Here is an 18534-nt window from a genome sequence, read left to right as displayed (position 1 = left end):
TTTCCTTTTGCTTAGACAAAATAAAGCTGACTCAGAAAGTAAATACAGGGATGAAAAAGGACAGATTTCTTCTTGTAAAATCAACCGCGTTCAAGCTCACACAATAAAACTGGTTTGTGGTCAGAACATCAGGTTTCTATTTAGCAAATTCAAGGTGACAAATCATGAAGTTTGGGTCTGTCTCTGTGAGAAGCGTCAATATCAGCAACTGGCATTTTTTTAAAAGGAAAAAAAAACCTTAAAAATCCCCATCCAACACTAGGAAACACTTGCACATTACCTCAGACTTCTTTATTTCTGCCAGTATGTTCAACTACCACCCAAGTAGCTGATAAATGTTTAAGTATTACTCCAATTGTACATTTATTAAATAAATGTTTTGGGTACTTACTATGTCTCTGAAGCTCTCATGTAATTGATCCTCAGCAAAAATATGAAACTGGAGAGGTTTGATGCTGAAAATAATGGCTGATCTCAACATAGTAACGGTCTCCTCCAGTCTTTCACCACAGGCAACCACTGCGAGATGCACTGTCTCAGAAGGCTCATATGTTTTCATATAATTGTATCTAACACAAAAAGGATTCTTCATTAACATTATTCCTTTCACAGGCTTAAACAAAAGCTCTATTTTTTGCAGAATGTAATTTAACAAAATAACCAATAATGGACAGATAAAATAGAACATACAAAACAAATGAATTACACTTCATACTTAAGTTAAATCTGAATTATTCTCTGACCCATTCCTACCACGCCAGCCCATGAGGATGGAAGAGCTACACAGAAACTAGACCACAACAAAACAAGAAGCTTTCCACCAAAATAGCCAGATTAAAAGAAAGACTGCATTAAATTGCATCAAAACGCAACAGGCTGTCATCACTTCAGGTCTATACACACGTTAGTAATTTTTTCCCTTTTCCCTGCACTCTTAGTGCAGACAGGTAAATATGATACACACAGCAGAGTTAATACCAAAAGTGAACTACCACTAGTTTTAAAAAGTTTCATTAACAAATGTTTTTGAGCGAACCACTTGCATTTTGTCCATTCTCTGCTCCAGTAGATACTTATGTCAAAAATATGCTTCAGACCTTCTCCCAGGCACTGGCAAAGTGCAGAAAGATTTCTCCCTCCTGCAGGTGTGCAACATGGTTTGGAAAGAGGAGAAGCTAAGAGCTCAAGAGACTGTGTGGGATGTCCTGGTGTTCCCTGTGGTGCCAACAAATCCCTTGGACATCCCAGTCGCACGCAGCGCTCACATCTCTAGGGCTAAAGCACTGCAAGGTGCAGGGCTTGGAAGTCATTTCTCCCTTGTTCAACAGTTATAGTGTGAAGTGCCCGCTATGTATTAGGCAGGGTATATTATTTCATTACTTTGACACAACGGGCTAGAATTACCATCAAGTAAATACCAGTAGCTTGGTAGCAAACACTGCAGGCATACTAGATCTACAGCTGTTTTCTTTTGTTTGGATTTCATACACTTAACCCATAAGAAAAGCTTTCAAAGGTTTTAAGTGTATGTCAGCTCAAAGCCAACTTTTGTAACAATATTCTACACCTGAGCTATCCACACCATACTAAGAGCAGAGAAGGGCTAATAAAACTAAGAGCATTTGAAGCTCTCAGATACTTCCAAGTTGTGAAAACAAAGAATTCTCAAGTCAGAAAAGACTTTGCTAAACTACTGACAGCAGAGAAATGCTCATCCATTCTCAAACACCTGCCAAAGACAGACATACCCCAAAATACAAATGAGCAGATCTCATTCTTAGCATAATCTCTACCTAATTTACACAACTGAAACATATGTAAATGTATAAATCTTTTCCTATAAATCAGCAAAATATGCCGTGTAAATATGCCTTTTTTCTTTAAGTTATGGAAGATTAACACATGTTATTTTGAGATCCATGAAGCAAAATACAAGCAACAACATTGTTGTAGAACTAAGTTTGGTACCATAAATAACGTTTGCATTTAAAACAAAACATAACATTCCAAGCTTTGAAATGGTTCAAAAGCTCTGAAACTACTAAAATCCAGCAACCCAGGGATATAAGAGGGATAAAACTTCGATTAGAACATATAGTCAATATTAAGTCAAGGTTTGGAACTGTATTCAAAATCACATGGATGAAAGACAGATAGTATTTAGATCCAAAAATGGACATCTAAATGAAGACGCTGGCGTATGAGATTGTGTCTCCCATTCAAACTAATAGAGACCTGATGGGAAGGCAATGGAGCCAGGACAATAATTCATCTTACCTCAAAGTAAATAGCTAGGGCTTGATTCAATTGTTTAAGACAGTGTCACTTCATATGTTCCAGAACAGCTCACCCTGACTTCCAGATGCCAGTCCTTAAGGACAAGGTATCTCAAAGACGGTGTTATATCTGTTAGCCCTATGTAGATGTCAAAGATATCCTAGTGCTTCTCTGTTAACATCAGCCATTTATCTCTTAGCAACTTACTGGCTGGTCACCTGGGTCACACTATTTTCTTTCAATTTTAATGACAGTTTAAAGCCACTTGACACAAACACATCAACACAGACATTCGGAAGATTCAATCCACAGACTAAATCCTTTCAGGGGTCCTACAGCAAAACCTGAAATATTACTTCAGTTTAAAAGAGAGAGAAAAAAAAAAAAAAAAAAGCATAACCTTTAAATATAACCGAGGCATAAACATTCAGACCTTTATACCTAAAGCTAATCTAAACATTACACCATGTAGTAAGCAGCTGATGCAAAGCAAGCTGAATGTGATGAGGGTAGCTGAAATCCACAAATAAATACACCACTGCAGTCTGAACAAGCTGCAAGCAGCAGATTAGCCTCATCACTAATCCACTGTAAAGGGAATTACAATAATTAAGCCCTGAAGTCATGAGAGCCTACACTGATATTGCAAGGTCATGTGATAAATAATGGCACTACCTATACAAACTGCATAGCTGAAAGCCAAGTTCCTGAACCACACGGAACACAGCTTTCCATGAATAAAGTATGATGAATGTTACACCAAAGCAGCCCTTAAACACAGCACTGAGATTCAAAGACTTTTTCTACACCTAGTCACACTGCAAATAAAAGAACACTTCAAACCACACAACAAAAAAAATGTTTGCTGTAATGTTTTCGCAGTCACTTTGCCCACATCTAATCTGTTTCATGAGCTTATGAGTTTCATTAGTTCAATTTTCTCAAATCTCTGTTTAAAAATGATTTTTTCAACTCTGAAAGAAATTGCGTGAAAAAGTGAAAGCCACTTACACTTAGAAAAAGAACAAACGAGCCTAGAGAAAATGTGCTTTCATTTTCAGTATAAAAAGTCAGCAAACAACAGTATTGGTGCAAAAATATTCCCTATGTAAGTTTTCTGATAATTAACATGGAAAAGTTCGAGGAGATTGATTTAGGTTAGATATAAAAAAGAAGATCTTTCACAGTGAGGGTACTGAGGCACTGGAATTGCCCAGTGATGTGGTTGAGGCCCCATCCCTGGAGACTTTCAAGGCGAGGCTGGATCAGGCCCTGGGCAACCTGATCTAGCTGTCCCTGTTCACTGCAGGTGAGTTGGAGTAGATGGCCTTCAGAGGTCCCTTCCAACTCTAAGGATTCTATGATTCTATGAAAATGCAAGTTGTGCTTTTTAGGATCTGCAGGACAAATATTTTCACATAAGTGAAAATTTCAAATCTGCCACCTTAGCATGTCTCAGAAAATCAAATGGTAGATATGTAAATAGAATACAGATGATTTACTTATCACGCTTTTTCTTCTTTGAAAGCTTTGTCCTTGATCTAACTCAATGGAACATTAAGGAAGCAGACCCAGCAGCCTTTACTCACTAGGGAAAAAAAAGAAAAAAAAAAGAAAGCAGAGTGAGAAGGCAGTAAAGCCTGCACTGATTAAAATGCAGTTGGGAAATCATTCCCACAATTACAGAAAGTAGGATCAAGGTAACTACTAAAATTATCTGCATTTGGAAGTGATGAAAATTCTAGTTTTTACTCAACTTAATTTTCCACTACAGCTCTGAATTAAAAACACAAAATAAGCTCTGATTACAGCCTAAGTATGCTAATGATACCACTGCATATAATGTCTAAATGTCATCTGTTCAATTACAAACTCAATTGGTAGATTAAGTTTGAAGTTACAACATATTAGTCATTCAAAAATCTATTACAGGAGTTGGAAGTCTCATCCTGCAGTGAGCTAAAAAAAAATAATCCTGTTTTTCAGGATTGTTACAATTCAGCTTAATTTGTCCACACCACCAGGACCTCAGTGCACCCAAAAGACGGCAATGTAAGTTAAATAGGCAATGTAAGTTAAAGCACACTTAGAAGCAACATCCAACAAGTGAAATCAGAGAGACTGTTATCAGACAGTTAACAGTAGGAACAATCTCTAAGATCTTCTTCTTATTTGGTCTCAGGCAGAGATGAGCAATCACACCTGCTGGATGATACTGAGCACCATGAAAACTGCACCAGCAAAGTCACGTGCCATCAAGATCATGCAAAACCTGAGCCTTATGTCTTTAGCAGCACTGTTAAAATTTTGGATAAAGCCTGTAATGTATGTTAAAAAAAACTGAACTCATGCTTCCTCTACCAAAGCTAACAATAAATATTCTCTATCAAAAGCACTGCACAAAACACTGTTTTGTTCTGTCTCTAACAGTGTTAATAATCAGAACATTGATATAAAATGTGGGTACAGAAGAGCTCCACAATCCTTCTCGCATGTAGCAGAGGTAAGAAATCTTAAACAGATTAACTGAGACAACATCCATATAAAACATTACTAGAATCATCAACTGATCATGAGTGGTCAGGCACTGGAATGGGCTGCCCAGGGAGGTGGTGGAGTCAGCATCCCTGGAGGTGTTCAAGGAACATTTAGATGTTGTACTAAGGGACAAGGTTTAGTGGGAAATATTGGTGGTAGGTGGACAGTTGGACTGAATGATCTTGGAAGTCCTTTCCAACCTTGGTGATGCTATGAACTGCTCAGAGCTCACTGCTGGCAAGCAAGCTGAATGAGCCATAGCACGAGTCAGACTGAGCTCTGTGTGAATACCACTCCTCAGAATTCCCAAGCCCATATGAGTCTTCAATGCTTCTGCTGTACAAACACGAGTCTTATAAATCCACACATTTGTTATCACTCCTTCCTTTGAACACATGCAGTAACTCAAAAGAAGATGATGTAGCTAGCAAGCTACATTTCAAAAATGCCTATACCAAGTTCTTTCTCTCACAGAAATATCTGCCACCTGCAGATTTGATGTAAAAAAAAAAGCCTGCTATCAAAGGTCTGAGCTCTCCAACTTATCAGTGCTCTGGCACTTCAGATAATGCACCGATTTTGTCTGAGTAAGAAACAAAACTACAACTCATATCCAAAGCTGAAATTGAACTGCAGCTACTTTCTGTGATGTCCCAACACATACAAGGCAATGAGGCTTATGCAGCAGGCTGTGCTCAGCCACTGTAATAGCTTGCTGTCATCCAAAGAGGGAGCATTTTCCTCTCCTCTCTGCCATCTTCCCCACCTCTGCTGCGGATAAGCCAAAACCCTGGCACTCACTGCAGCTCCCTGAAAGAAACTGACCTCACTAAAACACAGAAGTAGTAACAGCTTGGGGAAGTGAGGGAGTCCTCTGAAGTTGGGACATTCACTGAGGAATTCAACAAGCACCAGCATCAGCACAACATACGGGGATTCACTTAAAGTATTGATTAAATAATTGTATTTCATTAATATGAAAAGATTAATTTGAACATCATCACGATCTGATCTGTCCACATTTAAGCAATACGTTTTCTTTCAGCTTCAAAAAATCAATCAACATGAGACTTTGCACGTATTAGGATTCACTGTGAAAGAAACTGCACTATCCTCATGAGGCCATAATCAATGCATACCTCATCAGAAGTGCCTTCCCAGCCACATACAGCATTATTAATTGACTAATATACATTATAGCTTAATGTACACACAAAGGAACTGCATACTGTTTCTCTGTTTCTGGTTCCAAGTTCCCACTACTTAACTTGAGCCTGGCAGAAGATCTGGAAGTTTTTTGCTCTTTTGATGTGTCACTATGTTTTGTAGAGAGTTTGTGGGCATCACAATGGGCAAAGGGGTCAGAAGGCAGTGGTGCACTCTCCTATTTCAGCACTGCACAACAGACAGACTGAATCAAAGAAGTTTACAATTGTATCTTTTCAAAAAGCAAAAGCTAAACTCCTACAGCCCATCACAACAGCACTGACATCACCTAGTGCTAAACTTCATGATGCTAAACTCCCAAAAAGCTAACCTGAAGGTGAAAATATATGAACTGAGTTCATCCAGACAGCTAAAGGAAACTCAGATGTGCCAAAGGAAGATGATATACTGACAGTTTAGCACAGAGGGAAAGATTCAGCAGTCCCAGTTTATGTGGGCACCTCACTAGCAGCCCAAAAATTCAATCTAGGCCATATCTTCAATTAAATTCTTGGCAACTGATGAGCTTAAAAAGCACCGAAAGGACACAAGCAAAAGGGAATGGGAACAGATCAAGGAAGGCTGCTCTTTAAGTAATGCCTCCTAATTTATTTTTTTGACCCACGATGTCAGAGGCAGACAGTGGTGGTACAGCAGTAGACACGGAACCTTCCTGCCAATGCACACTTAATTTTGTTGCCATGCAACAGATGGCAGCAGAGGGCAGTCTGACACAGCAGGGTCTGACATTGAAGTTCACACAAAGCAAAGGTGTGTCACTGAATTCCTCCATGCAGGAAAAAAACGCACCCATTGACATTCATCAACTCTTGCTGAATGTTTATGGAGACCAACCAGTGAATGTGAGCACAGTGAGGTGGTGGGTGGTGTGTTTCAGCAGTGGCAACAGTGGGTCACCTCTGACTTTTATGAGTGTGGCACGCAGGCTCTTTTCACTGCTGCTGAAAATACACAGCTAATGGTGGTGACTATGTTGAAAAAATAGCTGAGAATTTGCTCTGTCTGTAGTTATTGTGCTCTTGGTATCCATTGTAGTTTCCATGGAAATAAAAATATAAACAAATAAACAAGAGGCATTACTTTTGGAGAGACATAAAATCTTTCCCGCTATCATAATGTTCAATAGCATTTAAGCCTTGTGAAGCTAAACACTTTTTTTTCTAGAGAAGCAAAAGGAAAAAAAAAAAAATAGGGCTTTGTCATGGCTGTATGATTTTTGATATCGGCATTCCACATCATAACATCATGTAGTGCACTGGGAGTTAAAGTGTTAAAGCTCCAGTTCTGGGCACCTGTCTGGAAGAGAAGAAGAACTACAGACCCCAGGGGGCTCTGCAGTCAGAGAGGAGATACAACCCCTGGCAAGGTCACCTGATGAGCTCTTCTTCGTCAGGTCTCTTCCCTGCTCTCAACCAGACTGCACATCTCACCTCACTGTTACGGTGAGGCCTATCCACCTTTCAGACACTTTCATTATATTTGATTTATTTGATTGATTTGCTTTGATTCTAACTATATTGTATTATAGTGTGTTATCTTGTATTCTGATGCCATATTTAGTAAATTAGTTTGTTTCTCCTCAGGTCGTTGCCGCTGTATTTAATTATTTTGGGGCTCCCAGTTTCCCTTTTCCAGAGGTGCAGATTTTGCAAAATCCCTCCACCCCGCTACTCACGGACCTGGGCCAAACCAGCCCCCCAAACCACTGACAGGCTTTTAGACAAAAAGGGACAGAACCATCTCAATGGCTGTTCATTTCAAGTCTAAATGTAAGAAAAATTAACTTAAAATCATATTTACGTAGTGAGGAGAACTATGTGGGTTAGAGAAGATACCTGTCAAGTAGCTTAAGGCTTCTTCAGTTTCTTTACAAGCTACTATTGTAATCAGACAGCTTTAAGGCATGTGAACAACCACATCAAAATATTTGAAAGTCTTGGTAAAGATTAAACTTGCAGGACATAGTATATGCTTCAATGTAATGTATTTTAAATTACATTCTAAAGTAGCTGTTTCAGTAGTTTTGGATGAAATACCTTCATATTCTTGATAGCATGAAATTTTAATTAAAAACTCAGGACTTCATTAAACCTGCCAGTTTTTATTACAAGTTATATCACAAGCACTCACCAATTATTTTTAAGATTATTTTCAGATAGACTTTTTACCAATGTTAACGAGTCTTTATTTAAGAAAGCAACGTAATTGAAAAAAACTGAAAATTCTTTGTAATTACATTTCCTCAATGTGTAGTTTAAAAATAGAACAGAAGGACAAAGTCCAAAGACAACTGTAAGATAAACATGTGAAATGTGAAGCAATCACAATATTTTGCTTTGTCACTTTGCTAAATAGTCACAAATGCTATTATATTAGCTGCACTTGTCTGCAATCAAAAAATAAAGAACTATTTAATAATAGATCCTACCTAAAAGCAGCTTCCCAAAAGCAGTTCACTCCACAAACATCAGAGGGCAGCATCCAATAGGAATTCCAGAAAGATACAGACAAATTCTGACACCTAACAGGATAAGACAAAAATAACCTATATAAATGTTACTGGTTATAGGGCAAAGTTAATAGGATTATTTCATAGCTCAAACATAATTTGATCAGTTAATGACCTGACAGAAGACTCACTACACAATGGACCCTGGATAATACAAAAGAGGAGGTGCCAATCAGGAAGGATTCCTTTAAGGATGTATGGCCCCATTCCCATCTGCATTTCCTCTCCACTTACTTTCAGAGTGAGAGAAACAAAGGGAGTGGGATTTCTGAAGGCCATTCTATGTTCCCTGCTTAGTGCAAATCTATAGGTGACAGAGTGAAAGGCTACACTTAAAGCTGGAAAGATCCTTCACCATTGCAGTGTCTTTATCTACAAGCAGAGAAGTTGGAACATTCCATTTTCAAGTGCACATTATCCATTTAAACACAATCCCTATTAACCCGTAACTATTCACTGCAACCTGCAAAACTTATTTAAAAGAAAAAAAATAATAGAACTTTTAGCACCAACTAATTCAGCCACTTCGTTACAAAAGGTTACTGCAATACAGAAATAATCACCCCATCTGACAAGTTTTCCTTCTCTATATTAAGAGCAGTCATTTGTTCATTTGTATTACACTAACAGCTAAAAAGGTGTGCTAATCTGATATGAAATTTTATGCAAGAATATCATAGGAAATATTTTAAAAGAGCAATAGAAGTGCATGCTATGATTCTGGTCAGAGAATCAACAATGAAATTTAAAATCTTAAACGAGCACGTGGAACACTGCAAAGCAGGAGGTGCGTGCTCTTGAGTGACTTCCTATTAGTGCTCTTCAACATCTTCATCAATGACACAGACAGCGGAATACAGTGCTGAGCAGTCCGGTCAATACATTGGAAGGAAGGGAAGTCATCCAGAGGGACCTGGACTGGCTGGAGAAGTGGGTCCATCAAAACCTAATGACGTTCAACAAGGCCAAGTGCAGGGTGCTGCACTTGGATCGGGGCAATCCCAGGTATTTATACAAACTGGGGGATGATCTCCTTGAGAGCAGCCCTGCAGAGAAGGACTTGGGGGTCCTGGTGGATAAGAAGCTGGACACGAGCCAGCAGTGTGCACTTGCAGCCCGGAAGGCCAACTGTGTTCTGGGCTGCATTAAAGGGGTGGCCAGCAGGGACAGGGAGGTGATTGCCCCCCTCTACTCAGCTCTTGTGAGGCCCCATCTGCAGTACTGCGTCCAGGACTGGGGCCCCAGTACAGGAAGGACGTGGAGCTGTTGGAGCAAGTCCAGAGGAGGGCACTGAGATGATCAGAGGGCTGGGGCACCTCTGCTATGAGGAAAGATTGAGGGAACTGGGCTTGTTTAGCTTGGAGAAGAGAAGATTCTGGGGAGACCTCATTATGGCCTTCCAGTACTTGAAGGGAGAGTATAAACAGGAGGGGGAATGGCTGTTTACAAGGGTGGATAGTGATAGGACAAGGAGGAATGGTTTTAAACTGAGACAGGAGAGATTTAGGTTAGATATCAGGAAGGAGTTTTTCACACAGAGGGTGGTGACGCACTGGAACAGGTTGCCCAAGGAGGTTGTGGATGCCCCATCCCTGGAGGCATTTCAAGGCCAGGCTGGATGTGGCTCTGGGCAGCCTGGTCTGGTGGTTGGTGACCTGCACATAGCAGGGGGGTTGAAAATAGATGATCACTGTGGTCCTTTTCAACACAGCCCATTCTATGATGTTATGCTTCATCATTATGCCCTGTTAACATAATGCAAATGGTGCTTACCCTTGTTAACAGCCAGCATTCATGAAGGAAAGACATGCAAGAAGGAAAACTATAGAAAAAGCTGACAATGAAAAGCTGAAAGACTACAGCTCAAAGCTGTACTGAAGTTTGTTTTATGAGTTTGAAATGAATCAGCACTACCTTGGCTGGGTTACCTGATACTTACATAAGCCATATATGCTTTGTGAAAGTCAGACTTAAAAGATTACTGCGATAACAAGAATTGGCAAAATGTACAATCTTTTTTTCTTGATGCAACAGAAAAATGACCTGATAAACACACAGAAGTGTTACATAAAGCCTTGTTAAGCGTTGGTGGGGCTGAGTTCTTTAGTAGAGATCACAGGAAATCTTCACATCCTGTGGATACATGTGTTGGCAACATCACTGGAATCATTCTATCTCATGACAATAGAATGATCTCCACAAAGAACTATCTCTGTACAAAACAGGGTAACGTAGACTTCAACTTCCTTATTTTTGAATATTACTGGGGAAAGTCAGTGGTACAAAGCTATAAATTCTCCCTGACTAGATTCATCCTCAGGGCTTTTTTAGTTTAAAAAAAAAAAAAAACAAAACAGTAACAATTTCATGGCACATATTTGAAGAACAATCTTTATGATCTCCAGTGCACACCTTTTTGTAGTATCTGCTTCTCATTATTCTGAGGACAACTTAACAGACTCCCAAAAACAGCATTCTGCTTTGGAAGATTATTGTATTATTACAAGGATTCTTCTTCCAGCTGTCACAAGCACTGTGTTTTTCTTAGCTGCCCTGAGCTACTCTCTTATCCAGATTCCCATACCAAAAACTAGAATTAATGCCAAAGTGCTTTCTCTGTCACATTAGCCCTTTCCAATACCCCAATTCATATTATGACAAGGTTGTCAGGCTTGGATTTCATTCACAAATTGCGCTGGTTTGAAACAGAAGCGTTACTGACATGCACGCATGATTTACCAAACATGTAAATCAGACTTGTTTCCTGCAAACAGAAGCCTCTCAGCTGATCACATACTGCTGTGTTCCTACAGCTTCCACACACAGAGGATTAACAGACTGACTGACACATTTTTTGTTATTCACAAGAAGATCACTCAGAAATTACATTCATCAAGTTTTGTTTTTGATTTTTTTAAATAAAGAGCTAGAATAATACATGAGAAAAGCTTGGATGACAAATAAGGTGTCCCAAGTGATTTACAAAGCTAAGGAAGTGCATTCTGCCTGTTAATCAAACAAGTTACCCAAGAAAGTACTGGTTGGGCAGGAATACTTCAGCACTTGCTCTCATCTATTACAGGTTATGTGGTTAAAGGCTAATTAAAGGAGAAAAGACAGACAGCTCAAGGAACCCTGCTGCTTACACAGCACAAAGGCAGCGCTCCAAGTTCCCCAAGGAAGAGTATTCTGGGGTTGTGCCAAACAGACTGCAGTAAGGAGCTGGGAAACTTCAGGGAAATGACCAAAGACAAGGAAAGCAAAGCATCAAGGCAAGCTGTAGAGAAGTGAGAATGAAAACACAGAAGGAAGAGGGTTCAGTGACACACCAACAGGCTGTCCGCAGAACTGGCTGTGTTGCAAACCTGATCATCAGTCCCCTTCATAAACACTACTTCTGTATTCCTGGGTGAAGGGGTGCTCTATTTTGTGTGCACATGCATGCATGGAAGTGCAAGAGGCAACCTCGAATCACAGGGGCCCACTTGTCTGCAGTGCCACAAACTGGAGAGCCCTGACCTGAATGCGCACAGCATGTGGGTGTGCACACTGGGGCACTGTTACTAGCAAGTTCCAAGCTGGATTCACCAACAAAGAGGGTCATAGGCTTGTCAGCCAGGTAACAGAGAGGCTGTAAGGCTGAGTCACGCTGCAATCTCAAAGCATGAGCTGCTGTAAGAACCAGGAGGTCCCAGCCAGCTCCAAAAGTCTTCATATCTGGAGGTTTGGAGGTCGACAGATGATACAGCCATATGCCTGGAACTAGCCAAGCAAAACACCCATCTTCATGAAGCAACTGGGAGACCAGGCAGCCCAGCTGACACACAGATAGTCTAAGGCCAGAGACTGGAGGGATCCTCAGCGCCACATGTGTGCATGCATATGTATATTGTGGAGCTCTGAGTACCAGCAACCAAAGCAGAGCTGCAAGCTTTATGGGTGTGCACACTCAGGCCAGCAGCAGCGAGGAGACCAGAGGGTCAAGGCCAGCTCCTGCACAGATCGAGCATCTAAGGCCAGTTACTGGAAGGACCTACACTGAGTGCATTTACATGGTTTTTACTAAGAGGCTTTCACACTCATCAGCCAGAAAAGGGAATAGGATCAGGCCACCTGTGCTGTTTGTGCTTCCACAAGCGCTCTTTTTCCGTGTTGATGCTTGTGGCCAGCCATGTGCATACACACGTAGTGTGGGCTTGTGCCCCTACTAGGAAATAAGTGCTGAGTTCTGCCACTGGCTGCCCAAAGGGATGGGAGGTGCAGCAGCTGCCCCTCCATCAGACAGCCATGCTGGACAAGTTCTAACATCAACTGCTGCCAAAAATACCAAAACAAAGAAAAAGACAGCTTTAAAAAACACTGGATCCATGTCAATTCAAGGTATTTAAAGGTATCTCTTGTTTAGACAGCAAGCCATCTAAGACTTTTAGAGGATAATTCAGCTTCAACAAAAAATGGATAATAAAAACTTCAGTCTTACAGACACAGTGAAAGTGTCTATATTATGACTGAGGAGGATTTGGGACAATTCTAAATTTATGAGAAAATCTATACCAATGCATTACTCACACCAAGACTGAGGCCCTGTGCTTAAGCAAGCTAAGTTCCAACCATAAGGAGTCTCCTAGCAATAAGTGATTAAAAAAAAATTCTTTTGTTAAGTACACTAGTGAGATTACTGTAAAGGGAGATGATGGCTTTCATCCATGCTTTCCTGTCCAGACACTGTCTTTTATACTACTGTAACTTCACAGAGCTTAGCAGCACATACACTCAGGGTTGCAATCACCTAACATGGGTCGTGACTGCTGTATTGCTGTCAGCACTGCACTAACAAGCTAAATCTAATCAACAGCAAGCATCAACTAACCCAGAGAGACTGCTGCAGCAAAACAGGAAGGCCATGTTTTTATTTCCTTCCTGCTCATACATACAGGAGCAAAAAGTTAGGAAACAACGAGTTTCCCAACTCAACACTGAAACACACTGAGAAGACCTGATTCTTCTGAATAACTTTTCCTGAACTGATTCTTTGTTTTGAGGTATTTTAACTGAAAAGCAGTTTTCTTATAGCTTTATTAAACAGGAGACAGTAGATCCTAAACTTAATGTTAAACATACAACCCAGGACAACCCTGGCAATATCCCATTGATTTATAACATGTCTGCGTAACATAACACTTGTTAGCCAGCTTCGCCATATGACAAACTCAGCTGAACTTTTATTTCTGAAATGAAGTTTCAGCTTCAAATTACTCCATGCTTCACCTTTTAAAAGTTTCCCTTACATTTTGTAGACCAAATAATTCCTTAAGGCACAAGAGTTGCTGAGAAGCATTCTGGTAAAACCACTGGCTAAGTTCTCACATAGATCAAAGTTATCGGCCCACTTACTGCCACCATCCTACTCTGCTGCCAAAGCTTGTGGGTACACCTCTTATACTTTTCCATGCACTAAAATCCACTCAACTTTCCCTTTGCCAGTCTAGTCATACAGCAAGAAATAGATACAGTCCAGTATCAGTTACATCTCACAGAACAGTGACAGCTACATACACAGATATAACACTGCCACCTGCATGAAAATGCTAAACTAGAATACAATGGAAAAATGTTTAATTCTTTTTTTTTTTCCAATAGGGTCAAGTTCATTGACCCAGCAGAATTCATGGAGCTAATTACTGATGCTTTCCTGCTGTTTTTCACAAACTTGCCTTCAGAACAGCCCTCCTTTTGGACCTGAATGGAAAGATGAAGATTATCTGCTTAACTGAAGTGGCAATATTGAGAAAATTAACCAAAGATTCGCTTTTCATAAGCACAGTTATAGTCTACTAATTAGATGATCCAAAAGCACATCCAGGAGAGCTGACTTGAAAGGACATTCCACAGACAGCAAATAATAATAATGACATATGTTGCGAATGTGCACTTATCCACTGTTGTTGGTTTGTTGGTTTGGTTTTTTTTCTCCCACTTTTTTCACAGCCCTCATCCTCACCCATAAATCATAACAGCAAATTAAAAAAGGATGACTTCATATACTGGCTTTTGCCCAACTCTGTCTCTTCTGAATGTGGTCACTTTAATATTCCCTTTCTTCAGGTTCAGATGTGTTGCTCGCTTAGCTGTTACATATGACAGTATGTACAATGGAATGGAGAATCAGGAGGACAATTTACCATCAATGTTGATCATTCTTCACACCTAAATCTTTTATCTAAAACTCTCAAAACACTTTAGAATCACAGAATGGTTTGGGTTCGAAGGGATCTTTAAGATCATCTGGTTCCAACCCATCTGCTATAGACAGGGATACCTCCCATTAGACCAGGTTACTCAAAGCCCCATGCAGCCTGGCCTTGAGAGCTTTCAGGGAGGGGGCATCCCCAACCTCACTGGGTTTTTTTGTTTGTTTTGGTTTTTTTTTTCATAAAAGACACTGCTTTTAGTCTGTAGTCATCCTGTTCCTCGGGCTAATGTAGCCTTTGAAACAAACACCTCATTACCGTAGTGATTACCCAGCAATCTCCCTTGAATTATTATGTTTATTGAAGGACCTTGCCTCTGCTTGTCATTCAAGTTTCAACATAGTACTTCCTTTCTAATTAAAGATCCTCTACTGAGAAGCACCAGCGCTATTGTGAAATTCTGGCAGGTGTGGTACTCTGAAGCTTTATTCAAAGCTTGCACTTCTCATGTTCGCATGCTTCTGAAAACCACCAGAAATCTTTAACTTCTACCTTCCACCACAAAATATGACCAAACTCCTCCTGCTTTTATGTCCTATACTGAATCAGATTATTTGGGGAAAACTCTACTCAGCTTAGAGAAGGAGAAAGCACTGCTGAGTCCATGAATGCCGTCAGATGACAGATATACCTCCTTCACTAAATTTTACAGCTAACAGTAAAAACAGCTGAAGCACCTCACTGCTGAGAGTTCCCACAAATGCATAAGAAACATTAAACTTCAGGAAGGATTAAAAGGTTCTGTGAACATAATTTGTTCCATAAGGCTATTAGAACCCTTAGTATAGGGGCATGATTGCAAGACAGCAGTAACGGGCATCAAGCAGCTTTGTGGCTATCAAGCTCCACCTCCACTACAGAAACAGCTGAAGTATGAAATCTGACCACCACTAACCTGAGGATATGTCCATCGATTACAAAAGAGAACATGACATGATTCAATATGTGGGAATAACCGAAACAAGCATCTAAAGGAAGATCCAGTGGGGCGTTCCTTTATTGCCACAGGATGGAATTTTTCCTTGAAGCGTCACTTAGTCCACTAAAGGCCTGTAATAAGATAGTTTAAGTGCTAAGGCACTGACCCACCCCGAGTTCTGCAGACACAACACACAAACTTCTAACAGTTCACAATGGGAAGATGCTCACCAGGAGCCTTTACTTTGACATCAGTTTATAGGCAAAGAATTCCCACAGACGTCACCCGATTTTACAGAAAGGTATGTCTCCATGAAAGCATATGCCTGTGAATTACCTATGGCACCTAAACCTTTGAAGGTAACTACTCAGGCTGTGAGGCTTTTCTGCATTGCAACACAGAGCAGATTCCTATCTCATTCCACCCTAATGCAGCAAGTAGGAAGTTCCACCTCACTGGAGTTTTCCTCCATCAGTATCTTTGAATTAGTACAAATACTAACAAAGAAATAAGTACTGCTTTCAAATAGATTTGGTTCTTCTGCTCAGCAGGACCACAATGCACCTGAAAGTAACATCGAAGTTTACTAATCCAAGTTACATCAAATGTTTCTTCCCTCCTATTTCCATTTAGAACTGTTTTATTACAGTCAGTAAATGTTCCATAGAACCACTACAGCTAACTTTTCTTTGCAGTTACCACAATCTTAGCACTAGCACAGTCCCCAGGCAGCCAGGTGCGTGGGCAGCCTCGGCACACCGAAACCGCACTGCCTTGAGCCACCTGGGACTTAGGGCAAGCTGGCCCAGAAAATCTCGGTCCTGATTTCTCCTACAGCTTCAGCCTAGCAGAGACTTTACGAGGGCCTTACTAAATTCACTCTTGTCACAGAGAATCGTGCTCAGTACTCGCGCTGTGCACCGGGGCTGCTCGCACTCCGCAGGGTTCCGCAGGAACCTCCGCGCGGCCAGGCGGGGTGGCAGAGCACGGAAAGGGAAAACAGGAGTTTCCGTACACTTTCACGATCCCGTTCACGCTAACACCGAGCACAGAGGTGAGACAGAAGAGCTGGTGCTGAAGCTTGAAGCCGGCCACAACTAATTCACAGAGTCACTCGCCGCCGCCCCAGAGCCCAATAACCCCTCGCAGCAGCCGAGCTCGGATCGCGGAACGGCCCGCCCCTCCTCGCAACCCTCAGCAGGCCGCTCCCGGCCCGGGCTTCCACCAGTCGGGGCAGCCCGCGGCCGGCGAGCAGCGCGCCCCGCGCCCGCTTGAAAGGAACGCGGGAAACCCGCGGCCCCGGCCCGTACCTGCCGGCCCCCTCCTCGCCTCGACCCGCGTTCCCCGCCTGCCGCCCGCCGCCGGCTGCGGCCGAGTCTCGGGCCTGCCGCTGCCGGGCGCCGCCGGCCTCCTGCTCCAAGGAGAGCGCGAGCTGGCTGACGCCGTAGAGCAGCGAGCAGACGCCGCAGCCCAGGAACAGCAGCGCCACTCGCACGAACCGCCGCATCCTCCGACGCCTCGGCCTCGGCCCCGGCGGCGGCGCCGGGCGGCGGCCGGGGCCCTACCGGCAGCGCGAGCCACGATCGACGCGGTGGCGGAGCGAGCCCGGCGTGCGGGGGGCGGGGTTTGAGGGGCGGGGAGAGCCACGAGGCGGGAGGAGGAAGTGCTGCGCTCCTGGCGTGCCTCCTGGTCGGCGGCTGCGCTACCTCGGCCGCGGCTTGGAGGGGCGGCTGGCTCCGTTTGAAAGAAGAAAGTCGGATGGCAACTCTCGTGCCAAAACTGTTCTGCCTGTCTTCCGCCCCAAAAAGCAAGGTGTGAGGAAAAATGGGGGCCCTGGTGAAATAGTGGATACTCTGCTGTGTTTTGAGTACAGATGTCAGGAGGGGCTACTAGGAAATGCGAGGAGGGAAATGGGCGCTGAGAAAAAGAAGTAGAACCTAAGATAAGTAAAGATCCAGGGAGGGGGAATCAATGATGGGTGCTTATGAGGACGTGGAGCGGGTGAGGCTGAAGGCACTGCTGGGTCCATCTGCCCCAGCCCTTGCTCAGCAGGGACACCCAGAGCATGGTGTCCACGTCCAGGTGGCTCCTGACGGGCACCCCACAGCCTCTGGGCAGCCTGTGTCAGTGCTCCATCACTGCACAGCACAGCAGTGCTGCCTGGTGTTCAGAAGGAACCCCCTGTGCCTGCTGCCTCCTGTCCTGCACTGAGCACTGCTGACAAGAGCCTGGTTTCATCTTTGCACACTCCCTTCAGGTTTTATGGACATTGTTGAGACTCCCCTGGGCTCCTCTAGGCTAAGCAACAAGCTCTCTCAGCCTTTCCTCACAGGAGAGGTACTCCAGGCCCTTCCTCATCCTCAAGGCCCTTCACCGGGTTCTCTCCAGTATGTCTAGGTCTCCTTTGTATTGGTGTGAGGGGCTAGAACTGGATCTAGCTCCCCAGATGTGGCCTCACCAGTGTGGAGCAGAGGGGAAGGATCAGTCCCTCAGCCTGCTGGCAGTAGCGTGCCAGGATGCCATTGGCCTTCTGTGCAGCAAGGGCACAATGGCAAAATCCAGGGCCAAAATGGCAGAATGGTGGTGGGGACCTCAAGAAGGATGGACTCATTGGGAAAGTCATTGACAAAATGAGCAAGAACTTGTTAAAAAGGACTCTCTAAAAAGAATTTGCTTAACAAACTAAGGGAAATGTGTGCTACTGATGTTCATGTGCTTTCATGCACAACAGGAAGAAATTGAGTTCTGAATGTGCCACTTGAAGTTGCAGCTGGGCTTTCCCATTTTCTGTTCCTCCAGGCTTACTATGGTGG

At 42.6% G+C, this 18534-nt stretch overlaps 1 protein-coding gene across 1 annotated transcript in view; it reads right to left on the bottom strand.

Annotated features, from left to right (window-relative positions):
• Nucleotides 1-17228, bottom strand: part of GXYLT1 (glucoside xylosyltransferase 1) — a gene marked incomplete at both ends in the record, with an annotated part of 30564 nt that extends 13336 nt beyond the window's left edge. Inside the window, 3 exons of the mRNA XM_079542252.1 lie at nucleotides 392-569; nucleotides 8471-8563; nucleotides 17032-17228. Of these exons, the coding sequence (XP_079398378.1) occupies nucleotides 392-569; nucleotides 8471-8563; nucleotides 17032-17228 (468 nt within the window). The remainder of the gene's footprint in view (nucleotides 1-391; nucleotides 570-8470; nucleotides 8564-17031) is intronic.
• Between the last annotated feature and the right edge of the window lie 1306 nt (nucleotides 17229-18534).

Source organism: Tetrao urogallus (assembly GCF_951394365.1).
Source record: "Tetrao urogallus genome assembly, chromosome: 1".
NCBI classification, from domain to species: domain Eukaryota; kingdom Metazoa; phylum Chordata; class Aves; order Galliformes; family Phasianidae; genus Tetrao; species Tetrao urogallus.
The sequence above is the reverse complement of the archived record's forward strand: the minus strand, read 5'-3'. Positions and strand labels throughout refer to the sequence as shown.